The sequence below is a fragment of the Vanellus vanellus genome, assembly GCF_965231255.1.
Source record: "Vanellus vanellus genome assembly, chromosome: 3".
NCBI classification, from domain to species: Eukaryota; Metazoa; Chordata; class Aves; order Charadriiformes; family Charadriidae; genus Vanellus; species Vanellus vanellus.
The window spans coordinates 18,018,750-18,044,973 of NC_138907.1; the positions used below are offsets into that span (position 1 = coordinate 18,018,750).

At 43.1% G+C, this 26,224-nt stretch overlaps 1 protein-coding gene across 1 annotated transcript; it reads left to right on the forward strand.

Moving 5' to 3' along the window:
- Positions 1-674: 674 nt before the first annotated feature.
- LOC309670348 (lutropin-choriogonadotropic hormone receptor) lies at positions 675-25,326 on the forward strand (the record flags this gene model as incomplete). Its single annotated transcript, XM_082481248.1, has 11 exons — positions 675-844; positions 8,568-8,639; positions 11,536-11,610; positions 13,770-13,844; positions 14,410-14,484; positions 14,579-14,656; positions 17,349-17,417; positions 18,076-18,150; positions 19,369-19,554; positions 21,457-21,537; positions 24,084-25,326. 11 exons carry the CDS (start codon positions 675-677, stop codon positions 25,324-25,326), a joined length of 2,199 nt encoding a protein of 732 aa, XP_082337374.1.
- Between the last annotated feature and the right edge of the window lie 898 nt (positions 25,327-26,224).

The window sequence follows — 26,224 nt, forward strand, 5'->3', positions numbered from 1 at the left end:
TCAGGCACCCTGAAATGCCTCTTTGGTCACCCAGCAGGCAAATTACGATCCTTCATCAGCGATACAGTAACTGTGCGTGGAACCTTAAGAGAGCATTTGACAGGGACATTTGTATCCCAACCATTCCCATCCACTAACGAGGCTGCTATATCTGCACAATAAGCATTTACACCATTAAGGGAACTGGGATACATCCACCGCCAGACACAAACTCCCGAAGCAGCTGATAGCCAAACGGCAGTTTCCAGGCCCCACACCTCCACCTTCTCAGCCTCTCCTCAGCCCGCACGCAGAGTTGGGTACGCGCTTTGCACCGACACCACCTGCCCGAGTAACCCCTCTGGGGACGGAGAGCATCCCTGCTGCTCCCCAGGGGACCGTGGGGTCGGAGCCGGTTGCAGAGCCCCCGAAACTCCGAGGGAAGTTTCCGCCGCCCCCGGGTCGGCTTTGCATCCAACTTCTCCAGCCAACATCCCGCCGAGGCCGCCTGCTCCTCCGCCAAACCCCGGGCGGCCGAGGTGCGGGCGCGGCTCCCCCGCGGCGGAGGGGCGGAGGGCGGCGATCCCGTCCCGGGGGCGGGAGGAGCCGACGGGCTGCCCGGCCGCGTCTCGCCGGCGGCCGGAGGCGAGAGGAGGGAGAGAGAGGCGAGAGGAGAAGCGTAGGCGCCGCCGGCCATGGTGCCCACGCTGCCGCCCCTCCTGCTGCTGCTGCTGCTGCTGCCGCCGCCGCTCCTGCCCCCCGCCGCCGCCGTCGCCGCCCGCTGCCCGCACCGCTGCGCCTGCAGCCAGGGCGCCCTGCGCTGCCCGCCGCCGCCGCCGGGGGCGCGCCCCGCGCCCGCCCGCGCGTAAGTACCGCGGGGCGCCTCGGGGGGTGTAAGGAGGGAGGGGGGGGAGCGGGTCGGGAAGGAGCGGTGCTCGTCCTGGCGCGGACCATCGCTCACTCGTCCCGCGGCGGGAGTTTCGGAGCATCCCTCTCTCGCCCCGCGGCGGGAGTTTCGGAGCATCCCTCTCTCGCCCCGCGGCGGGAGTTTCGGAGCATCCCTCGCTCGCCCCGCGGAGGGAGTTTCGGAGCATCCCTCGCTCGCCCCGCAGAGGGAGTTTCGGAGCATCCCTCGCTCACTCCGCGGAGGGAGTTTCGGAGCATCCCTCTCTCACCCCGCGGAGGTAAGAAGGGTCGGTGGTGGACCTGGGGCTGAAGTTTTACTGGGGCTTTGAAGCCCGCCGTGCGCGGCCCCGGGAGGCTGAAAGCGTGGCAAGGACCCCGCGGCAGCAGTGTTTTCCTTGGGAAGAGGACGCACACCCTTTCGGGAGGTTTTTCTCGATGGGAAAAGTGTCACACTGTCGAAACCACATGCCAGCAGCCTCGATGACAGGGAGAAGTGGTACAGCCGTCCGAACTTGCTGCTTTCTCCCACCATGGCAGGAGGCAAAAGGCAGCCTTTTCTATTCCACAAACAGCGCCTTGAAGTGCTGTAGAGAACTGTAAAGAAACCTGACTGAAAGGTTGATATTTGGTCTTAAACCTTCTGTCAGTTCTGGGGTTTGTTTGTTTTTTCCTTTCACAAATCTGACAGACTTCTCACAACCTCTTGTCCCAAAGCTTGTGCAATTTAATGCCCCCAATATTAAACCATCCAAACCTTCCCAGCAGCGCTCGTTGCCTTCTTTTCGAGGTCCAACACATTGACAAGTTAGTGGCTAATCTTTTTTCCCTCTCCGGTAGTAAAAAAGCTGCTGAGAGTTTTGACAGCTGTTGGGATCTCTGTAGGGTGGTCCATCATATCTTTCTGCCTAATGGTACTCTGGGAATTAGGATCAAATGATAACAACAGGGAATCACAGGCTCCCACCCCATGCTCCGAGCTAGCTTTAGTAGACCAGACCAAATACTTGATATACGTAGGTATTCAAGTGTTGTTGTGTCGTTTACAGGCTCAATTCCAGCACTGATCTAAACAATCATGGCGTCAAAATATGGAGTTAGACAAACAACAGGCAGCATAGTTGCCATTTCTCAGGTCCCTCGGTTATCTGTGCATGAATTGAGCTGGGGTTTTCTTATTATGTGCCTTTTGGTAACAAAGCCTGTGTTTTCTATTTTCATCTGACTTGTTTGTAAATTTAACATGCTCTTGAAATTCCCCAGGGATGATACTACCCCCGATCTCCTCTTTCCTTTCTCCCTAGCTCCAGAATAGATAGATAGGAGCAAGAAATACTAGTTTGTATTAATCTAGAGCCATGTGAATCATTCCTCCAAAGTCAGCTTTTAGAAAAAATCTCTGTCCTGAATTTGTTTCCTCCCTATTTCCCAATGTTACCTTAGTGTCAGAGAAAGCACAGCCCATGGGTGCTGGAGAGACTCTCCATAGTTATTGCAACAAGCACGTTTCTTCCCCATTGGTCATACCACACGCAGAGCAGACAGTGGATTGCTCACATTGAGGATCCCTGCAGCAGCAGAAACAAATGGGGAAGTCAGTTTTTGCAGGGATTTAGCATGTTTATTAGGATGATGCACATCACAGCCCAGAGAGGTTATCAAAAGCTCTAAACTTCTGTGATTTTCTTTTCTTTCTTTTTTCATTTACTCTTTTATTTTTCCTTTTTCCATCTGTCACCTCAACAAGAAACCACATCCTAACCTCAGTGATCAGGTTAAGACAGATAATGGGCTTATGGATGCTGCCAGTGATGCTTCACTCAGATCAACAGGACTGGATGATGGGCAAAAATAAGGGAAGAATTTTTTCCTTCAATCTTTAATATAACATTTAATCTTTATGATTGTTCACAAAGTCCAGCTATTAGGCTGGCTGTAGACACCAACTTTATAGTCAGAAAAGAGTTCAAACAAGAGTCTGCTCAATACTGTACAGAGAAAATATTTACACTCAGATGTCAAAAAAAAAAAATCCCTTTGTCTTTCAGTCTGCATTTGCACAGACATGTCCAACTCCTTCTCCTTCCAGGCCACATCCAACCTGATTTATATTGAATCTGAAACTATACTATTAATTTTCCATTTCTTTATATTTTGGGTTTTTTTTTTCCCAGAAAGCGTACATTCATCATACACTTACAAAGCTGTACTGATGAATGTAGTCTCTAAGCCTACAAGTGTGCATGTAGTCTCAGTATTTTTTTAGTTCTTATTCAACATCTTTTGCTTTCCTTTCACCTCTTCCTTTGATTTTCATCCTAGTGTCTTCTTACCCACTTCGCTGCTGTTTTCCACTCTCACTTTTTCTGCCCTTCCCTTACTCTCTTACTCATACCGCTTTTCCAGCTTTGTCATTTTACTGATGACTTCTGTTTTTCCATACCTCAACAGTATCTTTTTAGCTCTCTTCTCCCCCTGCACAGCTCTGTGTATGAGAGACAAAAGCAAGAGAAAGTTACTTTTGTCCCCCGATAGTCACATCTGTACCTGTCTACACCAGGGGAATTGCAGGGTAGGGCTTGCAAGTGCACTAATGATTTGGGGGAAAAAAACGCTGCTCCAGGTTGTTGCAACACAGTTCCTGGGGTGCCCGCATCCTTACACTGTGCCACTATAACACAGACCAGACCTGAGAAGTCCTTCTTACTCATATGGTCAGTCAAGAAAATAAACACCAATGTGTAACTCCAGCTATACCTGAGTAATTCAAGCCCTGATGCTGTAATGAGCTGTGCTTCCAAATGTACTTTTGATAATTTGTTTTTTTTTTTTTTTTATCCGAGTTATTCTTGCCAGTTCATACTATTGCTGGAAGAGTTTTTCAAAATGGTTAGACTTCCAACAAGTTGCAGAATGATGTGTTTTATACAGTCTTGAATTGACCATATTTTTCTCAGGCTCCTGGTTTTAATTTGGACATTACACAAACACTATAGAAACTTCATTATCCAACACCTTCCTATGCCATTTTGGCTATAGCAGCAATGTGTCTTCTTAGTCTCAGCAGAAAAATAATCTTTAATACACCTTGTATTCTGAAACAAAACATTATTTTTCTTTTTGTGAAGTCTCATACATACTTTTGGGTTTGTTTTTTTTAGCAAAGTCTAAATGGATAGGCACGCAACTCCACCTGCACAGTAATGGGCACTGGATATCAAATATGCTTCTGCCCCTTCAAAAATCTTATTTCATAGCGGGGTCCACTTTGCTGTGTCTGGGTGCGTGCCCCCGTATGTAAGATCTCTGCTGTAGGGTGAGTGGCTCGTGATTAGTATCAGCCACCAAATCCAAAGCCTTGGGGCAAAAGCCTGAACAAATAAACATTTCTACCATGTCTTCACTGTGGGCATATTTGGCTCTTTGGGACTGACAGAGGAATTCAGGTGCAGGGCCAAAGCGTCTTTCATAAGAGGTAATGTATCACCCATCATCACCTAGTGGAAAGTACTCTGGCTGCTTGTGTGACAAATCCAGCATCATAGTTCGCATTTCAGGTAGATAATGCCTGATATACAGGGCTTTACAAGTCAATGCAAACACTTTATACTGCCCCCAGAAGCTGATAAAACCCCTGGGAAAATGGTGGGGTTTCAGTCTTAGTTTAAATCAATATTCCCACTTTTTTCTGATTTAAATCCAAGGACATGGCAGAATAAAACGTTTGCCATTCTCAGCAAGGGTCTACCTTGTGTGTTCACCTTTTTGGCATTAGAAAGATGGGCAATCCTATAAAATAGAGACACCAAAATATAACAGACAACCCAGCAACAGTAGTACATTCATACCTATTGCTGTAGGGCCGGTGTTTTGTTTTGTTTTTTATTTAATATTTCAACGAATCGCTTTTTGCAAAAGGCCAATTCTCTAATATAGAGATTTTCTCCAGTCGTGTGAGTGGGCTTTGGCTTTAATTCCTCGTCTGCAGGACTGCAGGTGGTCCTGCAGTCTTTGGGCATCTAGACCTCCCAAAAACTTCCCTTGGAGCTTGAGTCTATGTGGTAGTGCAGGAGCAGAAGCTTATCTTTTAGCAGATAAAAATTGTTGTCAAGTTGCCTCTGCCATATCCCAGAAGCAGGAGAAGGACTATAGTGGTTTTATGTTACTGTATCCTTGGGATAGACCATGAACATTTTCTAAAGAGCTCTAACTGCTCCATCTACACAGGGGAAACAGAAAGTGGTTCGCTCTCATGGTCCCTACTGGCCCCGGTATTCCTAGTAACAGAAAGACAACCATCCCTGTGAAAAATCCACTCTAAATTTATGATTTCAGAACAATAACAAAAAAAAAAAAAAAAGGCAAACCAACCAAAAAACAAAACAGGAAACAAACACTAGCTGTAGAGAGAAGGACAGTACTTTAGCAACCAGACAAGGCCAGGATTTGGTCAAGTCTAGGCGCTGTTCCTGCCTGTCTTGATGTTCTTGGATAGTCTTACAGGTATTTAGCCTGGCCACTTCAAACCTTACTGCCTAGAACGACGTACCTTGAAAACCTAGCACGATTTATAGAAATGCTAAGGGCTTGCAAATGCCAAAAAGGCTGGCTGGTCTTTTCTGCCCATCCTTTCTCCGCGGATGAAAAGTCCCACAATTATCTGGAGCCGCAGCATTGTCAGCTGCTGAACGGCAGGAGGGAGTACAAGTGTACAAGTTGTGGTGTACTAACAATGAAAGAAACATTACAGTTTGTCTCAAAAGTGCAGAAGTTCATCCTTTAACTAACAACACTCTTTCAAACTGGTGTTGGAAACTTGTATTAAAGATGGATGCTTCCCACCTTTCATGAACTACAGAAGTCAGGCTAGCAGCACGGGCAAGTTAGATGTTTAAAAGCTTTGTAGCTTTGTAACCCCCAGTTTGTTCTTTCCTTTTTTTTTTTGTCAAAAGCTTCCTCAGCTCCGAGAGATGACTAACTGGTCACATCTGAGCGCCACAATCTGAGTGCTATCAGAAAGAAATCAATATTTAATTCCTGCCCAGTACCTGCTTTGAGTTTCGTTGTGTGCTATCAAAGACATCAGTCATGTTCAGTAGCAGAGACTTCAACGCACGAGATAAGGCCTGGCTTTACTCAGCACTTGGGAAAGAATTAAGCCTGCAAGAAGCAATTCAGAACTCTTGTTAACCTAAATGCTTATACATATACACAGGCTGGATTGTGCTTAGCAAGCGAAAGGATCTTCTTCAAAATGTTGTAAGTATAGAAAGAGACATCTAAATGGACATGTTTCCCTTTAACACAGGCAGGTTTTGTGATACAAACCACAAAGGTAAAGTGGGCAAGAGTAGGGATGGGAACATTTACCTTTTGGGTGAATTTAAGGTGTCTTTATCGATGTGGAAGTGTCTATGTCAGGGGAGTTGGAACTCGATGATCTTCAAGGTCCTTTCCAACCTAAACCATTCTATAATTCTAGGTGTGCTACACCAGTATTTTGAGGCTTAAGAGAGAAGGCTGATTATGAATTGCCTTTTTCCTTTGTTCTTCCTGTTTTGTGAGATGCTTGATGGGACGAGGCAATGTCAATGCAGATGAGTACACAGTTCCAGCTATCGAGGTGAATTCACGAGAATTAAAAAACAAAACCCAATGAAGCTGAAATACAGAATGGATTAAGTGCCGTCGTGCGGTTTAACTACAGTACATATTAAAAGTGCTGGGTCATCCTACTTAAATTTAATCACATAGCTGAGGTGGCTGAGCTCAGAACACTGCTGCCAAAGGCTTTCTGCAGGCAGGGGGAGCGGGTCAGTCCAAGCCACGCACTGTGGCAATTTACAGCCACCACGCCGCTCACCGGCACGTCACAGAGAGGTAGGAGGCTCTTGGGCCGAAGGTGATTTTGACGGAATTAAAAGCCAAGACCTGGTTTTATTCTTTGCGCTTTCAGTCGCATTTCTATTTCTTTTGTAAATGATAATATTTTCTGCAAACAGTTTCCCAAAAGGTATGTTTTGTTTTCCAGGCAGCCCCAGCCGGTGGTGCAGTTATGAGAGGTTCCTGCTGCCAGCGCTATAGAGCAGGAATTTCTCAGCTTCTACTTTTTACTTCTTCCTGAAGTTCTCTCCCTTTTTTGGCTCAGAGTATCGAGCCCTACTGCACGTTATCTCTACCTGCCTGTCCCCTCAGGGCCAAATAAATTTTTCAAGACACATGACTACATTTCATTTCATTCCTAGGTCAGGCTGGACGGGGCTCTGAGCAACCTCATCTAGTTGAAGATGCCCCTGCTCATTGCAGGGGGGGTGAACTAGATGACCTTTAAAGGTCCCTTCCAACCCAAACTATTCTGTGATTTCTGATTTAACCAAACCTCACACACAACACAACACGCCAGCATTCATCTAGAGACAGGTGTGACCCAATCACAGTGGCGTCTAAAACATATATATCCTTACAACATCCCTTTTAGGTAAGGAAGCATTATTATTCCCAGTTTGCTGACAGGGAGTCGAGGTGCAAGGAAACGAAATTATTTGCCCCAAATCATACGGACTATTTGCAACATAGCTAGGAATTGTCTGCCAGGCTCCTTAGTACCCCCAGATTCGTAACCCTAAGAGACACGTATGTGTGACAGCCTGCCATTATATTGTGTAGGTATGACATGTGTGTATACATACAAAAAATACATTTTTATATATATATATAAAAGTTGATAAACATTTTTAATTGCCTTCACCTAAAGGATTATGACAACAAAGCAAAAAAGTGGGTTATATGAATAGCACGGAAACATTTCAGTCAAAAAACCTTGGGGGGGGAGGGGTTTAAGGATGGGAAACAAATGTTTCTGACTAGATATTTGTAATTATAAAGCAAAATGGAGCAATTATCTGTTTGCACAAAGATAACGTCTTGAAATATGTTAAATATTTTCCTATGGCCATTATCGGGGAGAGTGCGGTCATGGCTAGATAAATTGGCTGGTAAAAGTACTGCGATTCAGATGTGGAGTAGAATGGTAAAATGAAGATCTGTCTCCCACATCATTATTAACTTCTCAGTCAGAGTAACTAAAAAATTAAAAAGGAAAATACACACTTGCTTTTAATCAACTAACTACACTGATGCAATTTGTGTAAAAAAAAAAACAAAACAAAACAAAACAAACACACCGTATCAGGCCTGATTTGGATTTCTTCTACACTTGTACGCAGCCAGAGCATTGCCAGTGAATTCGGGGTGCCACACTGCAATATTACAGGGATACTGCTGGGAGGAGAATGTGGTCCAGCGAATGCAAAGATACTGTTTTATAGAGAAAGCTTTACGTGAAAACCACTTTTTATGAGGAACTAACTTGAAATAGCCTATAGCTTCCTTTGACTGTGAATGTAGCAGCTCACTTCCATCAGGCTATTAATTTACTTAATACATTATGATTCTTATTGATTTGGTGGTGATTAGTCTCAAATTTACGCTGTTGAGGAACTGACCAAAGATCCTTTGAAGTCCATTTAGCTGAGATCAATGGTAAATGGATCAGGCCCAAGAGGTACAGAGAACCGCAGGCAAATAATATGCTTTATTGTTTTTCTCCCTACCGTAATGGTACAATCCGTAAACAAGGAAAGCCCATGCCTTACAATCCTTTCCTCCCTCTCTTCTTTTTTCAGATCGTTTACTCATCTCCCTGTAAAAGTAATCCCATCACACGCATTTGAAGGACTTCGAGATGCCTTCATCATGTAAGTTGACAACATTTTCCATAGGTTTTTCCTTACTTTCTTGTTAGACATTCTATCATAAACCTCCATCCCAAACAACATCTTTTCACAATAATGTGAAAATGTGTTGCTAAAACACACTATTGGGGAAGAAAAACACTGGGGAAGGATACACATAGCATCTCTTCTAAGCAGCATATAAAAGATTCTTTGAAAAGGTGTGATTTATAACAGTTGTTTAACAGATCACATAATGAAATATTAATCACGTCAGAGAGAACTGGATAAAGCTTAATAGCTGATGATAGGAGCTTTTGATTGGCAGAGGAGACAGATTTCTGTCACCAAACATTACCACCGCAATGATAGCTACGGCATTCTGCGATTATGCATTTACATAATACCCAAATAAGATATTTCTTTGGCATTTTGCACCGAGAGATAAGCTTGGCAGGGGATCAGTAGGACTGAACCCTTTCTTGGAACCCTTTTTTGGTTTACAAGTGCTGTAATTTTGCACACCAGGTCCATGTTGCTTCCCCCCCGCTCAGCTTGGTACCTGTTTTAGGCTAGGTAGACCTGTTTCGAGGTTAGACCTGTTTCAAGGACTCCGGTCATAAGGCTCATCTGACCACTCTTGCCCTTATTTCTGGTTTTCTTCCAGCTGAAAGATGGCATGCTTGAGCCTCCATTACTTATTATTTTTTATTTTGTCTGCATTGAGTGGTCTAAAAGGATGAAGCTGATGACACACCGGTGCAATGCAGAACAGGGGAATGACCTCCCCAAGAATCTAAGCAGCAGCACAAGTAATGCCACTTCCTTTTCAAGGTGCACTTTTTATACTTCGCTTCACCTATGAAAAACACATAGTGCACCTGATATTAATATATATATTAGATGTTACATAATTTATTTTCAAGGAAACAAAAAGAGAAATTAGAAACCCTTTCGTGGTGCATTCTTGAAGGCAAAGACTTGAAGGATGAGGGTAATGCCAGTGCTTGAATAGACTCAACTGGGCTGGTTTAGCTTCTAGTGCCCAAAGGTTAAACAATTTTGGCCAAATTATAAACTTATGTGTTCCTGTAGCTCTAGCAAGTAGAAAATAAGCTAAATTCTGCTGCACATATTCCACTGCAATAAAGTATTATAGTACAATCCAATGACGCTGTATTCTTGCATTCACTTGCATCTTAATGATTAATGAGAATTTATCATTTTCAGATGGGAGACCGACTTAAATCTACAGTTCCTCCTACCTGTAGGACTTGAGGCTAAACTTTCCCAAACTGCATGCATATACTGTTCTTCACAGAGAATTTTTTGTTCATTGACATTTTCCCTTCCATAAAGAGAATTTAATTGATTTCCTTGCATCCTTTTAATGTATCTCTCCAAATTAACAGCTTAGAAATCGATGTATTTGTCTGAAAGTAAATCTATAGAACACTTCATAGTTTTATTGGGATTTAGTGTTACTTTGAAAAATGCATATTTTTAAATAATAAATCTCTAAATCATCTATTTGGCAACTCATCACCAACTGCAAATCAGATGACAAATTATTCTTACTGCCATAACTCATTCAAACATATGTAAATAGGGAGCCAGCAGCAGACAGGAGGGAGCCCATGGAAGGACCATGTTTCAGACCCCAAACCTGAAAGAGTCTAAGTTCTACGAGCAGTCACTGATCCCTCCCAGCCCATGAGCCTCTGAGGATCAGGCGCTCAGCAGACCACTTGTTCTATATCCATCTTTCATTTATGCAATTCCAAAAATAACAGTCTCACTGAATTCTGATTATGGAAAAAATCATGAATATTTCGGTAAGAAATACAGACATGTTTAATATAAGATTTCTAGTGTGCATCCCCCTTTGCCACTACAAATGAAGAAAAGATTCATTCTGGTTTCAGGGGTTTTATATCAACACCAATAGGAATTGTTTTCTCATAATTATAATTGAAATAAGATAACTCTCAGGACAGTGACAATACTGAGTCTGATTTTGTAGATGCATTCCAGTTGCTTAGAAAAGATTCTTTTCCTGACAGTGTATAATCTTGCATTTAGTTTGTGTACCCTTCCAGTCAATTCTGTCAAGAGAAAACACTGTTATGAAGACCTTTCCCCTATACATGCATCAATATATACTATTTACTTTCAGGCGTCAATTTTGTGTAGCCCCATTAATCTTAACCTAGCAGGCATCTAACAAGCATCAACTAAGTGGATCCTTTTTCTTTCTCTATATTCAGCATTGGTTATTCCTAAGTACATGTGCGGAATAAGAGCATCAGTATATCAAAATCTGACAGTGCCTACAAAAAGTCATGTTGGTTGGTGTAATGATGAAAAAGAGCCACTTCCTTTCAGTTTGCATGCATGTAATGGAAATGGCATTTAAATCTGAAAATTATTCATAAAGTGCACTATATGCATATTTGTGTATTTCTGCATCTGTGGATTAGATGACCATCACCCTGACTTAATAATAGTGTATGAAGCACCGTGAACATTATCTACATCCTTGCCCATGCAAATAAACTCACTAAGTGGGACTAACGATAGGAGAAAAAGGCTCACAGGCTTGGGCTCACTCCGTTTACATTAGTTCTGGCCCTTAGTCGCTACCTTACCTACAATTTACTGAGAAAATGGAGATTGGCTGTTACGGAGATATTTATTCCAAAGCGTTGGCATACCCCTGTGCCAAGACAGCAAAAGGCTGGTCTCTGCCAAACCCTACCGGCACCCGCTCTCAAGAGCTGCTGACAAACAAGAATTGGGGGGGGGGGGGAGAGGGGAGGTTGAACAACTGGGTATAAAAGGAGGAAATAGAAAGTAGAAAGCTGATTTCTGGTATCTTTTCCGTTAATGCATTGCTTTGTGTCTGCCTTTTTCGTTATAGTGAAATCTCTCAGACCGACTCCCTGGAGAGAATAGAAGCGAGCGCATTTGACAGCCTTCCCACATTGTCCGAAATGTAAGCATCAGTTAAAGAAAGGCACCCACATTGTGATTTAGGATCATCAAGGAGTAAAGAGTCTGCAGAGAAATATTCTTGGACCAAATCTTTCTCCGTTACTTCGGTTGGCTTTGGATTAGATCTATGAGGAGAAACATGTCTCTCCAAAGTACCATATAAAATAGCGAGCACTCTGTAAGGTGTAGCCTTGGAGATCTAAATCATGCAAAGACATCCATGCGTAGAAAGTCCCAATGCTCTCAGTGAGCTCAACGACAGGAGTGGAGCGGTGTCTCTACTTCTACCAGCACTGTCGAGCTTTCTAAGCTGGGAAATAATTCAAGATGACAACAGATGAGAAAAATCTTCCTTTTTGAAGATGCAGTTTTTCAAGTCCTACAGTATTTAAATACAGCTGCTTAGTATGCATAGCTCTTCTTTCGAGCGCTGAAATATTACTCAAACAGAACATGTACTGATTTTAAACTTGACCTGCATAGCACAGGCATCTGAGAGAGAGAGTTAAAGCAATGACTAGGAGAATGCTCTGAAATATTTAGTGAAATTGGAAACTATAAATCTGATTCAATATCTCATTACTGCCTTTTTCGCACAGCATGATCAGCAAGTGCCTTAAAAATGGTGCAACTGAGTGAAGACAAATAAGTCTTTTTTTTTTTTTTTTTTTTTCCCTTTTACATGAACTCTATTGAAGCCAGTTACTTGCTCACCAAGCAAGAGAGAGAGAGTTATCCACCTCTGATTGGGTCCAACTTCCACTAGACTCAATGGCGGGTTTAGGGAAAGAATAACAGATTTGATTATGGATAGTTTGTCATTTGCCAAAACCAAAAAGCTAAGCAAGACCATTAAAGAGCTACAGGAGGCTTGCAAGAAAACCTGTTTGAGTCCTTGAATGCTCTTCAGGACTCAGACTGTAAGGGCTTAATGTCCCCAGATGCACTCAAGACCATTTTCAATGGATGATCAGGGTAGGAGGGTTCAATGGCATTCTTGATTTGAATTCTTGTTGCAATTTCATATGCTAAAACCTTTGAATTTTGTAAATCATGCATAGGGAGGGAGCTGGACTACAGCTATTGGGCTTTTATGCAAGCATACATGTTTACCAGATAGTATAGCTGCAGAAAGTGCCCCTTGATTGAGAGGGTCTGTGCCATTTTTGGGGCAACCACTAGCAAACAATATTTCATAGAATCACTTAGGTTGGAAAAGACACTTAAGATCAGAGTCCAACCATAAACCTAACACTGCCAAGTCCACCACTAAACCATATCCCTAAGCACCACATCTACACGCCTTACCTCCAGGGATGGTGACTCAACCACTTCCCTGGGCAGCCTGTTCCGATGCTCGACAACCCTTTTGCTGAAGAAATTTTTCCTAATATCCAATCTAAACCTCCCCTGGCACAACTTGAGGCCATTTCCTCTCGTCCTATCACTTGTTACCCGGAAAAAGAGACTGATACCCACCTCTCACATACTTATCTCCATCTCCCAGTTTACACCGATCTAAGCAGGCATCTAGCCACTGCTCTAATAAAGACCATGGCGCACTAAGAGGTTAAACCATGTCAGGAACTGCCTTTCCTGGCTAGGCAGAGCATCAGTAATATGACGGATACAAGGTATGATGCAAAGGGATCCGATTGCAGGGCAAGGACCAGCCACACACACACATGCACAGAGCTCAGGCTCCTCGCTCAGCCCCACCTCCAGGACCACCAGGTGGAGGCACAGTCATCGTGACAGTAGCATGCTCGTGCCTCTGAGCCCATGCTGTAAATCTGAAGCCGAGTGCATTAGGCATGCCATGAGCACAGAACATGTATCCCAAAGAACCAGCAGACGACGGCAAAATGCTAAGTCCCACCAGTGACCAGGATATCCACACCAGATCATCTCAGCTCAGTGAACCATGAGAATTCAGGAGCTGTTATCTTTTGTCAGCTACCTAACAATTACAGGCCATTTTTATTACCAGTAGTGCTTCAAAATGCACTAGTGGTATATTTTTAGGAAGTTTAACAGCAGGAGAGCCTTGTGTGATATTCTGCACTTGACTGTTTTCTGACAAGGCCAATCACTAGCAAAGTTCAGAACCCTCCCAAATGTATAACAATTATAATACTAGGTTCTTTTCCCTCATTACAGATTAATCCTGAACACAAAAAATCTGTTGCATATCGAGGACGGAGCGTTCAGAAACCTTCCAAGGCTAAAATACTTGTAAGAAAGCATTCTGTTTCTTTTCTGTTTGCCTGTTGGGTTTGTTTTGTTGGTTTTTTTTCCTCTAAAAGAGTGGACAAATTACAAAAAGGAGTATAAGGAAAAAAAAAAGTTTTTCATGCATTACAGTACACTGAAAGTACATACATCATTTACGATAGCTTTAATGGGCAGTTAACCAATAGCAAGGTCGTTCAATAGGCAAGAAAATAAAGTAACCCAGGGCAGGGCAGTAATGGACAAAACAGTAGTGAAGTCTGCAAATTAGTTCTGTTAAGTGCTTGTTTCTAGAATAAAGCTTTCAGCTAGACAAGATACCATGCGAAAAGGGTAACTAAAATCTATTCCTTGTGCTTAATGTAGAGAGAACAGGACACTGCTTGAGGATGCTACAAAACTTAATTTTTACAGGTCTTACAAACACAATTGGAGCCTAGTTAGAAAGTATGGTATTTGTCACTCGCATTTAAATACATCATTAAACTCGTACCTACCAAGTTGGCTTCTTGTTGCATCCCCTCTGGTAATCTTTTCTCCTGCAAATAGGAATTATGCTTTTCTCTAGGAGCATTTGTAACACTGGAATAAGACAATTTCCAGATCTGACACAGATCTTCTCATTAGAAGCTCATTTCATTTTGTAAGTAGAGACCCAGCCTAACCCAGCTGTGAGTCTTTCCCATCTTGTTCCTGGATCACTGACAAAAATACTTTTTTTTTTTTTCCTCCCAAAGGGAGCTCTGTGATAACTTGCGTATGACAACTATACCACAAAATGCTTTCCAGGGGATGAACAATGAATCGCTAACACTGTAAGTAAAATAGTCCTAGCTCCGGTTCCTTCTGTGAGGATAACACTTCTGCTGAGGACAGCAGCTCAACTTTATAAAAACCTTGCAATTACGTCCCCTACAATACATGTCTGTATTATGAGTTAAATTTGGAACACTTAGGAAATAGAGGGGTGTTCCTCACGCTGAAGACCAGGGTTTTACCCAAAAGCTAACCGCTTCGGAAAAAAAAAATGTGAGGAGGAATCCAAACCCTGATCTTTCATGCAATGTTGTTTTTAAAAATGCCATCAACAGGGCATAAACTCCAAAAGCTGCGCTGGAGGCCAAAGTCTCTCTCTTTCCCTCAGAGATGCAGTTTCTTGAAATAGTGCTTTCAGGGACTGACCAGGCTGACACTACAGATCTAACACTCCTGAGCTTCAGCTGCACAGGGTCCCTCTGAAGAAGAGGAAGGGAGAGAAGAAATTGGTACAAAGTGCCAATGCTTGTTCTTACCCTGATTTCTCCTGACTCAGCCTACGTCGATTCCCACCTTTTAGCAAACTGTGGATTCATTGCTACAGCCACCTGTGAGACAGGTGGACTTGATGCTAAGTGAGATGGCCTACCCGAGGAACAGAAAAAGCAGCAAAAAGCCAAGGTGAGGAGTCAGCTGCCAGCACAACCAGAACCATGTATGGATTTTGCAGCACCCTTGTCCTCCCAAAAACTTCCACAAAGAAGTGCTGAAATAGGAGAACAAATGACAGACTTCACTGCAGGATGCGGCTGAAATTCAGGTCTCTCGAGGAAGGACCAGCTGAGCAATAGAGGGCAGCAGCGGGCCACCTGCTTTGTGTCGTAGCCACAAACACCAGTCTGGAGGCCATCAAAGACAACCTTTGCTGACCAGTCTGATTTTTTTTTAAAAGGCAGATGGGGAGCCTTGCCTTGAGACAGGTGTTGTACTAAAGCCCCCGCACAAAGCTCCATGCGTATTTGCAGCCGCAAATGAGCTGTGCACATGGGCAAGTACTGCAGTTTGGATTGGGCCCTTCATCAGGCTAATGTGCCAGCACGACAGTAATTTCGACACAGATTTTATGTATTGACCAGTACCTTCTGAAACCATTAGAGGCACTGAGCATAAACGTGATTGAAGACTACTCCATGCAATGTTAAAGAGGAGCAATTGCTTAGATTAGGGCATCATTTTCTCTTACGAGCCTCTTTCCTACCAGCAAGTTCTCAAAATAACTTGAGCAAAATTATGATTCTCTTAATGGTGCAAGAAAATGAACATACAAGAGATGGAGAAAGATGCTTAAAATTTTTACTGTCACCCTAAAGTGTAATAAATGGGAGGGAGTCTAACTCAGTCACGAAACAGCCAAAGATCATTTTTCTGCCGTCCTTTTGTGACAGGGAGCTCACCGCAAGAAGAAAAGAATTACTTTATCAGCAGCTGTCTAATAGTAGAGCTACATGTTAACTCCACCCCATGCGGTTAACTGTAATTAGCTGAAGTAATTCCAGTTGTCACAGCACGGTCTGGTGAAACACAAGTAATCTATGAAGGTGTAAAGTCAGCCTGCAGCAATACTTTGCACTACAAATAGCTAATTTAGTCTTTCCAACAGTTAGTGTTTCATGTGGATGGGGAACCAATCCTACATATCATTGTGTTTTTTAAGCAAATCACTGATTTCAGCATTGTGCTGGGATAGACCCCTTCTATCAAGAGGTGTAGCCGGGCACTCCCCACACTTCCAGCTTTTCTTGGGAGCAGGTTCTATAGCCCCAGTTTCTGCTCTCCCCAAAAGAAGTGGAAAAGCAACAACAGAAGTTTTGTGTAATTTATAAACTGAGCCAAATTTTCTATTAGGGCTTAATATTAAAGAAAAAAAAATCACTATATACAAATGATTATATTGAAATTATATTGGAAACATTAACTTAATATGACAAATGGATTTTTCTCAGTGAAGTCAGACCCATAGGTTAGATCTCCTAATGCAGGAAAGGAGCTGGTCTTCAGGTGGAGCAGAGAGCCCAGCCTTAGGTTTCTGGTCCCAGGGTGGGGAATCAAGAACCCAGGGTGGAACCAAGTGTCCCTGTGCAGCACAGGGGACAACAAGGTTTCCACAGCACAAATGGAGCCTGGCAGCAGTACTTTGGAGGAGCTGATAGCTCACTGACCGCTGGATGATGCACGACTCACCCCTGCCTCTCCGTAAAGCTGTCTCTTAGGCTGCTGGAAGATTTGTCTGTCTGCAGAGGATCTGCAATCCAGCAGCACCCTCGGGGCTTTAGAGTCGCTTTCCTCTTCTCTAGCCCTTGCGGTCTTCCATTTACACGTGCTGACACCACAAAATCCAGGTCTTCTGCCTCCAGGTTGTCGTCTGCATGCCAGGAGCTTACCTGGACTCATGTCTTGTTTCTGCATCACAGCCCAAGGTAGGCACAGGTGAGCCCCTCGGAGGAAGAAAGAGCTGTAAGTAAGCAGAAGTTCTCTTCAACAGCTAAACAGGAAGGTGCTTAGGGAATTTAAGCTGCAATTTAACCTTAGGGTGGTTAATGCAAGTCACGCAGTAGTTACCTATGTTCTTTGTGAGCCAGACCCTCTAATCATTAAAATGAATGCAGCATTAAGTCTTGCAACCTATTAGTATAGAACATAATGTTGTCTTTTCCAAATCCTTTTCCCCTGCATGTTTTTTTTAATCCCCAGCAAATTATATAAAAATGGATTTGAAGATATCCACAGCCATGCCTTCAATGGGACAAAGTTGAATCAACTGTGAGTATGTTTCGCCTCCTCAGTGTTTTTCTTAAGCAGTAAATAATAGTTCAAATGCAGTCAAAGGCTCTTCCCTCAGCTTAACTTAACTGTATCTTGCATTTCCTGATGCCCATTAGAAAACCGCATGTTTCAGTGTGATTGCAACTCCATTGTTAATCCTACAGCACTTACTGCTTTTCCTGAAACACCATCCCATAGAATGCTGCAGTTTTGGTGAGACAAGCTCATCATTTTTAATAAAATTTAATAAATTCTTAAACTTAGCAGCAACAGTGGAAAGCTTGAAACCATAGCCCAAACCGAGGAACCTGCATTTTACATTTGGAAATGGCCATTCGTTTTTAAATCACTCTCACGCACTCTGGGATTAGCCTCTTGGTTTGGGCAGCCCAGTTTGGGCTACTGCAGTGCAGGAACCAGACTGGTTGGTCCTGGTTTAAATCAGAAGAAATTGGAAATGATCAGAATTAAGTGTAGATTATAATAGTCTGATGGCATCAGCGGAGGGAAAGGTCGCATGAGAGTGATGAACCAGACGCTGCAACAGCAGCTGCTGTGCCAGGAGAGAGGATCGAGAGGAAATAGGCAGGCAGAAGAAACCAAAAAAGGCTTATTCTAAAATACAGATGTAAAGAGTTAATGTTTGATTCCACAGAATCCTGAAGGACAATAAGAACCTCAGGCGGATACACAACGATGCCCTGAGAGGGGCCACAGGGCCAGATGTCCTGTAAGTACCCCCCACTCTGTTCCCCGGGCTTATAGGAGTCCTACAGGAACTGCGCTGTGCTACGTGGGCTGCGTCATCTCAGCAAACACGGGCTTTGAGTCTGGAAGGAGTCTCGATCTTTTGTCCTCTGCTTGTAAAACAGAAACACACCAATGAGATGCCATGAAATTACAGGGCGGAAGGCACAGTTTGCACCATGACAAATGGTGCACCACGACAATGGACAAAAAAAACCCCCGAGTTCTAGCACTGGTATTGACCTCTGCCCCTTAGATATTTCATCCTTTGCTTTATTTATGTCAGATCCTCCTGATCCTACCCTTGTGCCTTATATTCTGACATTACCAATAACTTGCCTTTTGGTAGGAGGACTTTGTTTTTACAAGATATTATTTATAATTTTGTTATAAAAGTGAACTAGCTGATTGCACGGTATAAGCCTGTGCTGAATAAAACACATTATTATCATCCTCATGCTTTATTAATCAAGTACTTACTGGAGGGCTGCAATGGCTGTAACTCCATGCAATAAAACACAATGGGTGGCTCCGTAAATAGCACTCTGTGCCTCACGTGCCATTTTGTTGCTTTTATTGGTGCTTTACAGTACATGGCATTACTAATATGACTTTCACAATTGTAGCCTTTTTTCCCCCTCTCTAATAGCCTCGCTCTGAAAATCCTTGGTCATGTTGATGGCCTTTCCTCACACAAACAGCCCCCTTGAAGTTACTCTAAGACAAACTGCTTAAGTTTGACTTGGCAAGAATGGTGGACTCTTATATGTTTTAATGAATAACCGTTAATTAAAAGATTCCAGGCCAAGAGGAGAGACAGGAGGGTGTCCTACCTGTAAACTGGCTGGAGAGTCATCTTTGCCCACTTTTTCTCCCTTTCCCTGACCTAAAGATCCATCACTTGCTCCATGCACGGTGCCTTTCAAATGGAGAGGTCAAAACAACCCCTGGTGTGGTGGGTTTTGATTTCTCCAGCACAAAGCAAGCTTCTTGCCACACTGGGGCTCCTGGGCACAGGGATGTTCTTACCCAGCTGCTTTGTAGTTTCACAGACCGCGTTTCTGAGCTGGGTATCAGGTGCTGAAGTGGCTTTGCAGATTTAGACCTTTGTGAAAAACTGAGTCGCTGTCACCTACCATCGTGCTTTGGTGGTATTTTTATACATGTGAAAAGAAAAGAGAACACTCTCTTTATTTTGCAGGGATATTTCTTCAACGGCGCTGGAGTCCCTGCCTAGTTACGGGCTCGAGGCCATTCAAGTCTTAAATGCAACGTCATCTTACTCATTAAAGAGACTGCCACCGCTGGATAAATTCAGTAGTCTTCTGGAAGCTGTTCTAACGTATCCCAGCCACTGCTGTGCTTTTCGAAATCTAAGGACAGAAAAGTAAGTCCGAATAGCACATTATTGCATTGCAGTACTTCAGAAGCTCCAAAGTGGCAATTCTGTTCTATTCAGCTCACGAGGTTTGATTATCCTTATTCCACTTATAAGGAAGCTGTGGTACGTAGCAAGGCCTTGCATGAAACAACAGATCTCAGCTAAAGCCAGCAAAATTATTTCCATTTATTTTTGAACAGAAACAGATCTCATCCTTTGCCCAGGTTCTGCCAGCAGGAACATTATTCTAAAGTTTGCTTAAAGCTTATATTTTTCTTGGTATCTCAATTACAAAAAAAAAAAAAAAAAAAGTCTACTGGCGCATGGAAGACCTACCTCCATCAAAAGCAGGTTGTCCTTTTTTTTTTTTTAAAAAAAAAAAAGAACCCCCTGTAGCCTTTAGCCATGTAGCTTATTTAATGCAGGTGATATGATGACCTTGTAGAAAAGGCAGGCTTTCAAAAGCCAAAATTAGGACCTGACACAAGCCTACAGAAAGAGGTTACACAGTTTAGTTCCAGTGCTTTCAGATAACAATAGTCAGTATTGTTCTCCCTAGAATTGGAAACCATGGTGCAGAGAAAGCTTTGCATCTACTAATTCGGGGCAGGCACTCTGAGAAAACTGGAGCTAATTTTTCAGCATTTTTCTTTCAAAGAAATCAACTCTTGGTTGGCTTTAGGCAGCCAAAGCAACTCCAAATGACTTTAGTTGAAGCTGTGAGGTTGCCACTCTTCTCATCTGTCTCAAATGAAGGCTACAGAAAAGACGGAGCAGTCATTTGTGGGAAACCTGATCTGTGTGACTTGCATGCCATCGCATCAGGACTGCATTGCAAAAGCAGGAAGAGAGTCCAATGCTTTAGGGTAAAGTTAGGGGTGATGCTATGCTTTCTCTGCCTACCTCATTTTACTCATTGATTCCTGCTTCTGCAAGAGTAGAGCAAAGATCCTACAGTCAAAGGTTTCCATTGCTACCAAACTCCAATTCAGTCCTCAGACCAAATATTCTTGAGATTTCTGGCTTAAAATTACGGTGTGCTCACTCCCTCAGCCATGCAAGAGAGGTGGAAGAAAGCATTCAGTTCCCTAGACCTTCTTCCACTGGCCTGAGTGGCGGGAGGGGAGCAGGTTATACCACACCTTCAAAAAATTACAAGAAAAAACAACTTCTGTTGCAATCCCATTATTTATAAGCATCACATAGGAACTTAAATCGGTATCTTATGTCTGTCATTATACATAAAACTTTCTATAAGCTTCCAGGTGTCTGATTCTCTTAAGAGTACACAAAAGAGCTTTGTGGTTTTGATGGCTCTTTCTACTGTCACAGCAATGAGGTCAGGCAAAGCCATTTCCATTCGCACCAGTAGAGTACCTGGCCCATACTTTCAAAGCCTCAAAAAGATGTATTTGGCAATACCTCTGTCATCTTTCAACTTGTACTTTTCAAACTGCTTTACTTCCAGCATGTAGTCTACCTCCAGACCCAAACAGTTTCTAAAATAAGAGTGTCTTGTCAGATCCCCAGCATTTGTTAACGTGAACTTCTCTAAAAGCCAGAACAACTGCTACCATTCATACTAGTGGAGAACCCGACCCACTGCAATACAATATTTCATGAGACAAAATATACCTTTTAATTCCAGCTCAACTTATTTCACTATAAAAAAATACATCATAAACAAAAATGGAGCTGAAAGACCATCCTTATACCCCACCAAGAGGTACTGCCTATTGTCGCAGTATTTGAAGCCTTCTCCTCCCCTCTTCCAGAGGTCTACATGAATGTTCACACTGCTGTGAGGCCAGCTCTAGCTTACCTTAACACATCTGTGAAGATCATTTGCAGATAAGATGAGAATTTGGCCAAAATCCGAACTGAACTTTCTTTTCATCCTTTTTTCAGACAAAATTCCTTGCTTTCCATTTTTGACAACTTCTCCAAAGAGTGTGAAAGCACCATGAGGAAACCAACTAATGAAATATTGTAAGTACCTCTCTGCATACAGATGCTGGAAGTAGCAAATACAGATCTCCCCCTCTTGCTGTTCATTTATTTTTTCTAGAACAGCATGTCTTTTGCTGCCAATTCAGTCACCCTTGCAAGTTGCACAGTGCTAATTTTACTATCGTTAAACCAAGATTTGCGATTTTGATGCTCAAAAGGAAAGGAAGAAAAACCTAATTTTATGAGCTTTACTCACTCCACCTTCTCTTCTGAATTCTTGAAAGACTTTAAAAACAGTGATTAAATATTTAAGAAAGTTAATGACCTACATGGAGACTTTTCATGCCCCGAGACAATTGCAGTTGTTTGTGTGATTCAAAGAAGAGCTGTTACTGTTAACATTTTTTTGCCTATAGAAAAGACAATTAGAAGTCTGTATGTCAGTAGTTTTCCATGGCAGAAAAAGAGCCCCCGAGTTAGAATTCTGATGACCCCATGCAATTGGTTTACCTCTTCCAATTGTCTTTCCATGCATTCATGATTCTGTTTGACAGTGTTCAGTGGGACAACGAGAAAGGCTAACATCAAAACTCTTGTGTTGGCCATGCTGGATGACACAGCCTCTAAACCAGTATTTAATGGAAAAGTTTAAGAATTTGCTGTTTTCCATCCCTCTACAGCTAAATGGGTGACCTTGAGACTTCTCATCAGCCCTGATGAGAGCATTGTAAAGTCTAGAAAAAACAAGGTTATGGTCACAAAATTCCAACAGATAAATACAGCTGAAATGTGATTGATTCATTGGGATCCTGACTTCCTTGGACATTATCTCAATTGCTGGTTGGTGAGGCTTCCTTCATTTGCCATTTGGTTTTATTTGGCCTTTTGTAAAGCAACAGCTGCCTTGATTCTCTTGTCACCGCCTCTTATTTGCTGCCTGCCTGCAGCACCTTCAAGTGCCTCGCTTCATCGGTCCTGTCTACTCCACTCCTAACTGCAAAACTGAAGCACTTCAGGACTACAAAAAGGCAAAGTCCAGGCAGTCAACAAGACTGAGAATATATTGCCTCTATCAGGGGTGGCTGTGGGGAGAAGCAAGGTGAGGCAAGGAGGTAAACACAGAGCATTAGATCACATTATAAAGGCAAGTGAAGTAACACCCCAGTGAGGAATATGATCACACAAATCACCAGTGCCTACGACAGAGTAATCCCACTGCCTCGGATTAGCATCTGCTGCACTCCTGCTGTACATTAACTAGTCTGCCTAGACTATTGGCTCCTGAAGCCTTTTGCTTTGGTAAGTCCCAATCCCAGCAATTCTCCGATCAGACATTACATTTAGCAAATGGAAGAAAGCTCATAATTCATGGGCTGAAAGGATGCAAGTTGAAAAGTTCTGTAACCACAGCAGAAATCAGCTGAACGTCCTGAGCTCTTATTAGAAGAAAAAAATAGCTTGCACAGGGCAGCATGTTTACATGGCCTTGCGGAAAATCACAATTTTTTTTTATTAATAGACTCAAACATATTCCCTACACTTCCAGTTTAACCTAGGCAAGTAAAAGCAAGATATTGGGCAGTTTTTAATGTAAGGAGAGAAGAGTTAGGATAACAAGACTGGGAAGTTATTTGCCCAAGAGGAATAGCTGAAAAGCAGCTCAGCCTCATTTGCCAGTTAAGACCCTGTCTCAGAAAAAGAGTTTAATGTACATGCTTCAGTAGGTGTGAAAGTTTAAGCGTGTATTTAAGTTACCTGAAAGGTACCAGTTTTCTGAAGAGTTGTCCTCAATAGAGATGCTTTCCAAGTCTCGCACTGCGGACTGAGTTTTTGCCCACCAAACACTCACAGTTGAGATGACTGGATAGTTGTGCCATAGGTACCTGTCCTGGCAGGGAATCAGAAGGCACAGTGCTTGTTTTTAATATGTTTCTTCTTTGGTAGGCTTATCCCCACACTAACGATGTCCTGGAGATTAGAGAGACCTATTTTAAACATCTAGAAATACTTATAATTAGGCACTGAATTCAGTCTAAGCTTAATATATTCCTAGCAATCGACATTATCTAGTTAACCACACACTTCTACTCCTCACAACATCGAATTCCTCAGCACTTCCCACGTCATACATAGTCTCAGGACTTTGTTCGATAAGGGAGGTAAGGGTGCACAGTTAAAATCCTTAGGTTACTTTAGTTTGGCTTCCATAACTGCCAGATAAACCTGTATGCATCAAACCTATAATCCATCAATTTGAGCGTTACTGTAGTTTGAACTGCAGTCTACCGGCAGCACGAGAAAGATGGCTCGCTTCCAAAGGAATGAAATACTTACAAATAAGTAAGTTGTATAAGAAAGCATTCCCATGGATGTGACTATGAACTCTTCTGCTCCCCATGGCTGCCACCCAAACAAAAGGCAACCTTACAAGGCTTCATTATGTGTCAACACCCTGCAAAATCACATCTAGGAGGTAACTGTTTTAAAACAAATGTTATGCGTTGCGTTTTATAAAAGAGTGCAAGCAGCATGTAACAAATAGTTCACTTCTATGTGCGGGGGGTTGTTTTTTTTAATAGTTACAGAGATGACTCTTACAACGCGTCACTGTGGTCAGCAGAAAAGAACACGTACCTGTTCACAACAGATGAAGAAACCTCTCCTTACAGCTACTCAGCCATTTTCGATGACAGCGAAATGACCGGCTTTGACTTTGAGTACGACTTTTGTCAGCCAAAGATACTCACGTGCACTCCTGAACCAGATGCATTTAATCCCTGCGAAGACATTCTGGGATACAGCTTTCTCCGAGTCCTGATCTGGTTCATAAACATCCTTGCCATCGCTGGCAATTTCACTGTACTCCTTGTTCTCATAACTAGCCATTACAAGCTCACTGTTCCTCGCTTCCTCATGTGCAACCTCTCCTTTGCTGATTTTTGCATGGGACTTTATCTGCTGCTCATTGCTTCTGTCGATGCCCAGACAAGCGGTCAGTACTACAACCACGCAATAGACTGGCAAACAGGCAGCGGCTGCAGTACTGCTGGCTTTTTCACCGTGTTTTCAAGCGAGCTCTCAGTGTACACGCTAACGGTGATCACCATAGAAAGGTGGCATACGATCACCTACGCCATGCAGCTGGACCGGAAGCTACGACTGAGGCACGCCGTGCCGATCATGCTCGGTGGCTGGATATTCTCCATTTTAATAGCAGTGCTGCCTCTCCTCGGGGTCAGCAGTTACATGAAGGTCAGCATTTGTTTACCCATGGATATTGAAACGGGTCTTTCCCAAGCCTACATACTGCTGATCTTAGTGCTAAACGTTGTTGCCTTCGTTGTCATTTGTGCTTGCTACATTAAGATTTACATAGCTGTTCAGAATCCAGAGCTGGTAGCTGCCAATAAAGATACCAAGGTCGCCAAGAGAATGGCGATACTGATCTTCACGGATTTTACCTGCATGGCCCCCATCTCCTTTTTTGCCATATCCGCTGCCTTTAAAGTACCTCTCATCACAGTGACAAACTCCAAGATCTTGCTGGTTTTATTTTACCCCGTGAACTCCTGTGCAAACCCCTTTCTCTACGCAATTTTCACCAAAGCATTTCGGAGGGACTTCTTTCTGCTGATGAGCAAGCTTGGCTGCTGCAAGAGCCGAGCAGAGCTGTACAGGATGAACTATTTCTCTGCTTATACCTCCAACTGCAAGAACGGCAGCTCAGCCCCAGGCCCCAGCAAAGCCGCACAAGCACTGCTGCTCTTGTCGGCGTTAGAGAAGCCGTATCCTGCAGTACGAGACAAGATGTCTTGCAACGAAAATTAAACCAGAGAGCCAAGAGATGCAGCACTTTGCAAGGCCAGCTGTAATTATTCTAGCGACTAGGGATTATTTTATAATATCTCGAACATTTCACAATAAATAAAAATGCCAATTGATAATTCTTATGCAACGTAACTGTTCTGATGTGCAAAGTGATATTTTCCCCTTTCTGCTTTTGCAATGATAGGCATGGAAGGTGACCATTAGGCAAAACTCTTCTTTGGGGGGAGCCAGGGGAACCCAGGAATAGTCAAGGTGCTCTTGAAGTTAACAGGTACTACAGCGACTGCAGTCTGGCTCCTTTTTCTCCAGATCTGCTTCCCTGGGGTAGTTAAAGCCTGTCTGCTACCTTTCACACCTTTTTCCATTCCGATCAGCTATGCTGGCATTGTTGGGTTAAAGAAAGGGACACTAAACTAGATGTCTCCCTTCATTTCATCAACAGAAATTTCCAATTACACAGCCACCTACACCCGCTTAAAGAACAGTGTTCAAGCGGTAGGTTGTAAAGATGTCACCAAGGAGAAAAGTTGACCTGCTGAACTTTTGTTACTAGCAATTTCACAGTTTACATTAGATCTCAGTCTGAGCTAGTAGGTAATTTACTTAAAAAAATTAACCCACACACAACCACGTACGATTTGGAAATGACAAAAGATGCAATAGCTGTAAAACCCCACCTGCTTCACACCGGACTGTATTTTATATATCATACATGCAGACACACAAATCACATAAGCTGTAAATGCTCCCTCTCAGCAGCAGGATAGCTGCTGCCTGCTCAGGCAAGTAATTGCTGCCTTGTTTTCTCTCCAGGGACAGTCTCATGAATTATTTTCATCTGCCCACTCTCCAGCATCACCAAAGCCACGGGCATTCAGGATGCACTGGGGACCCCTCA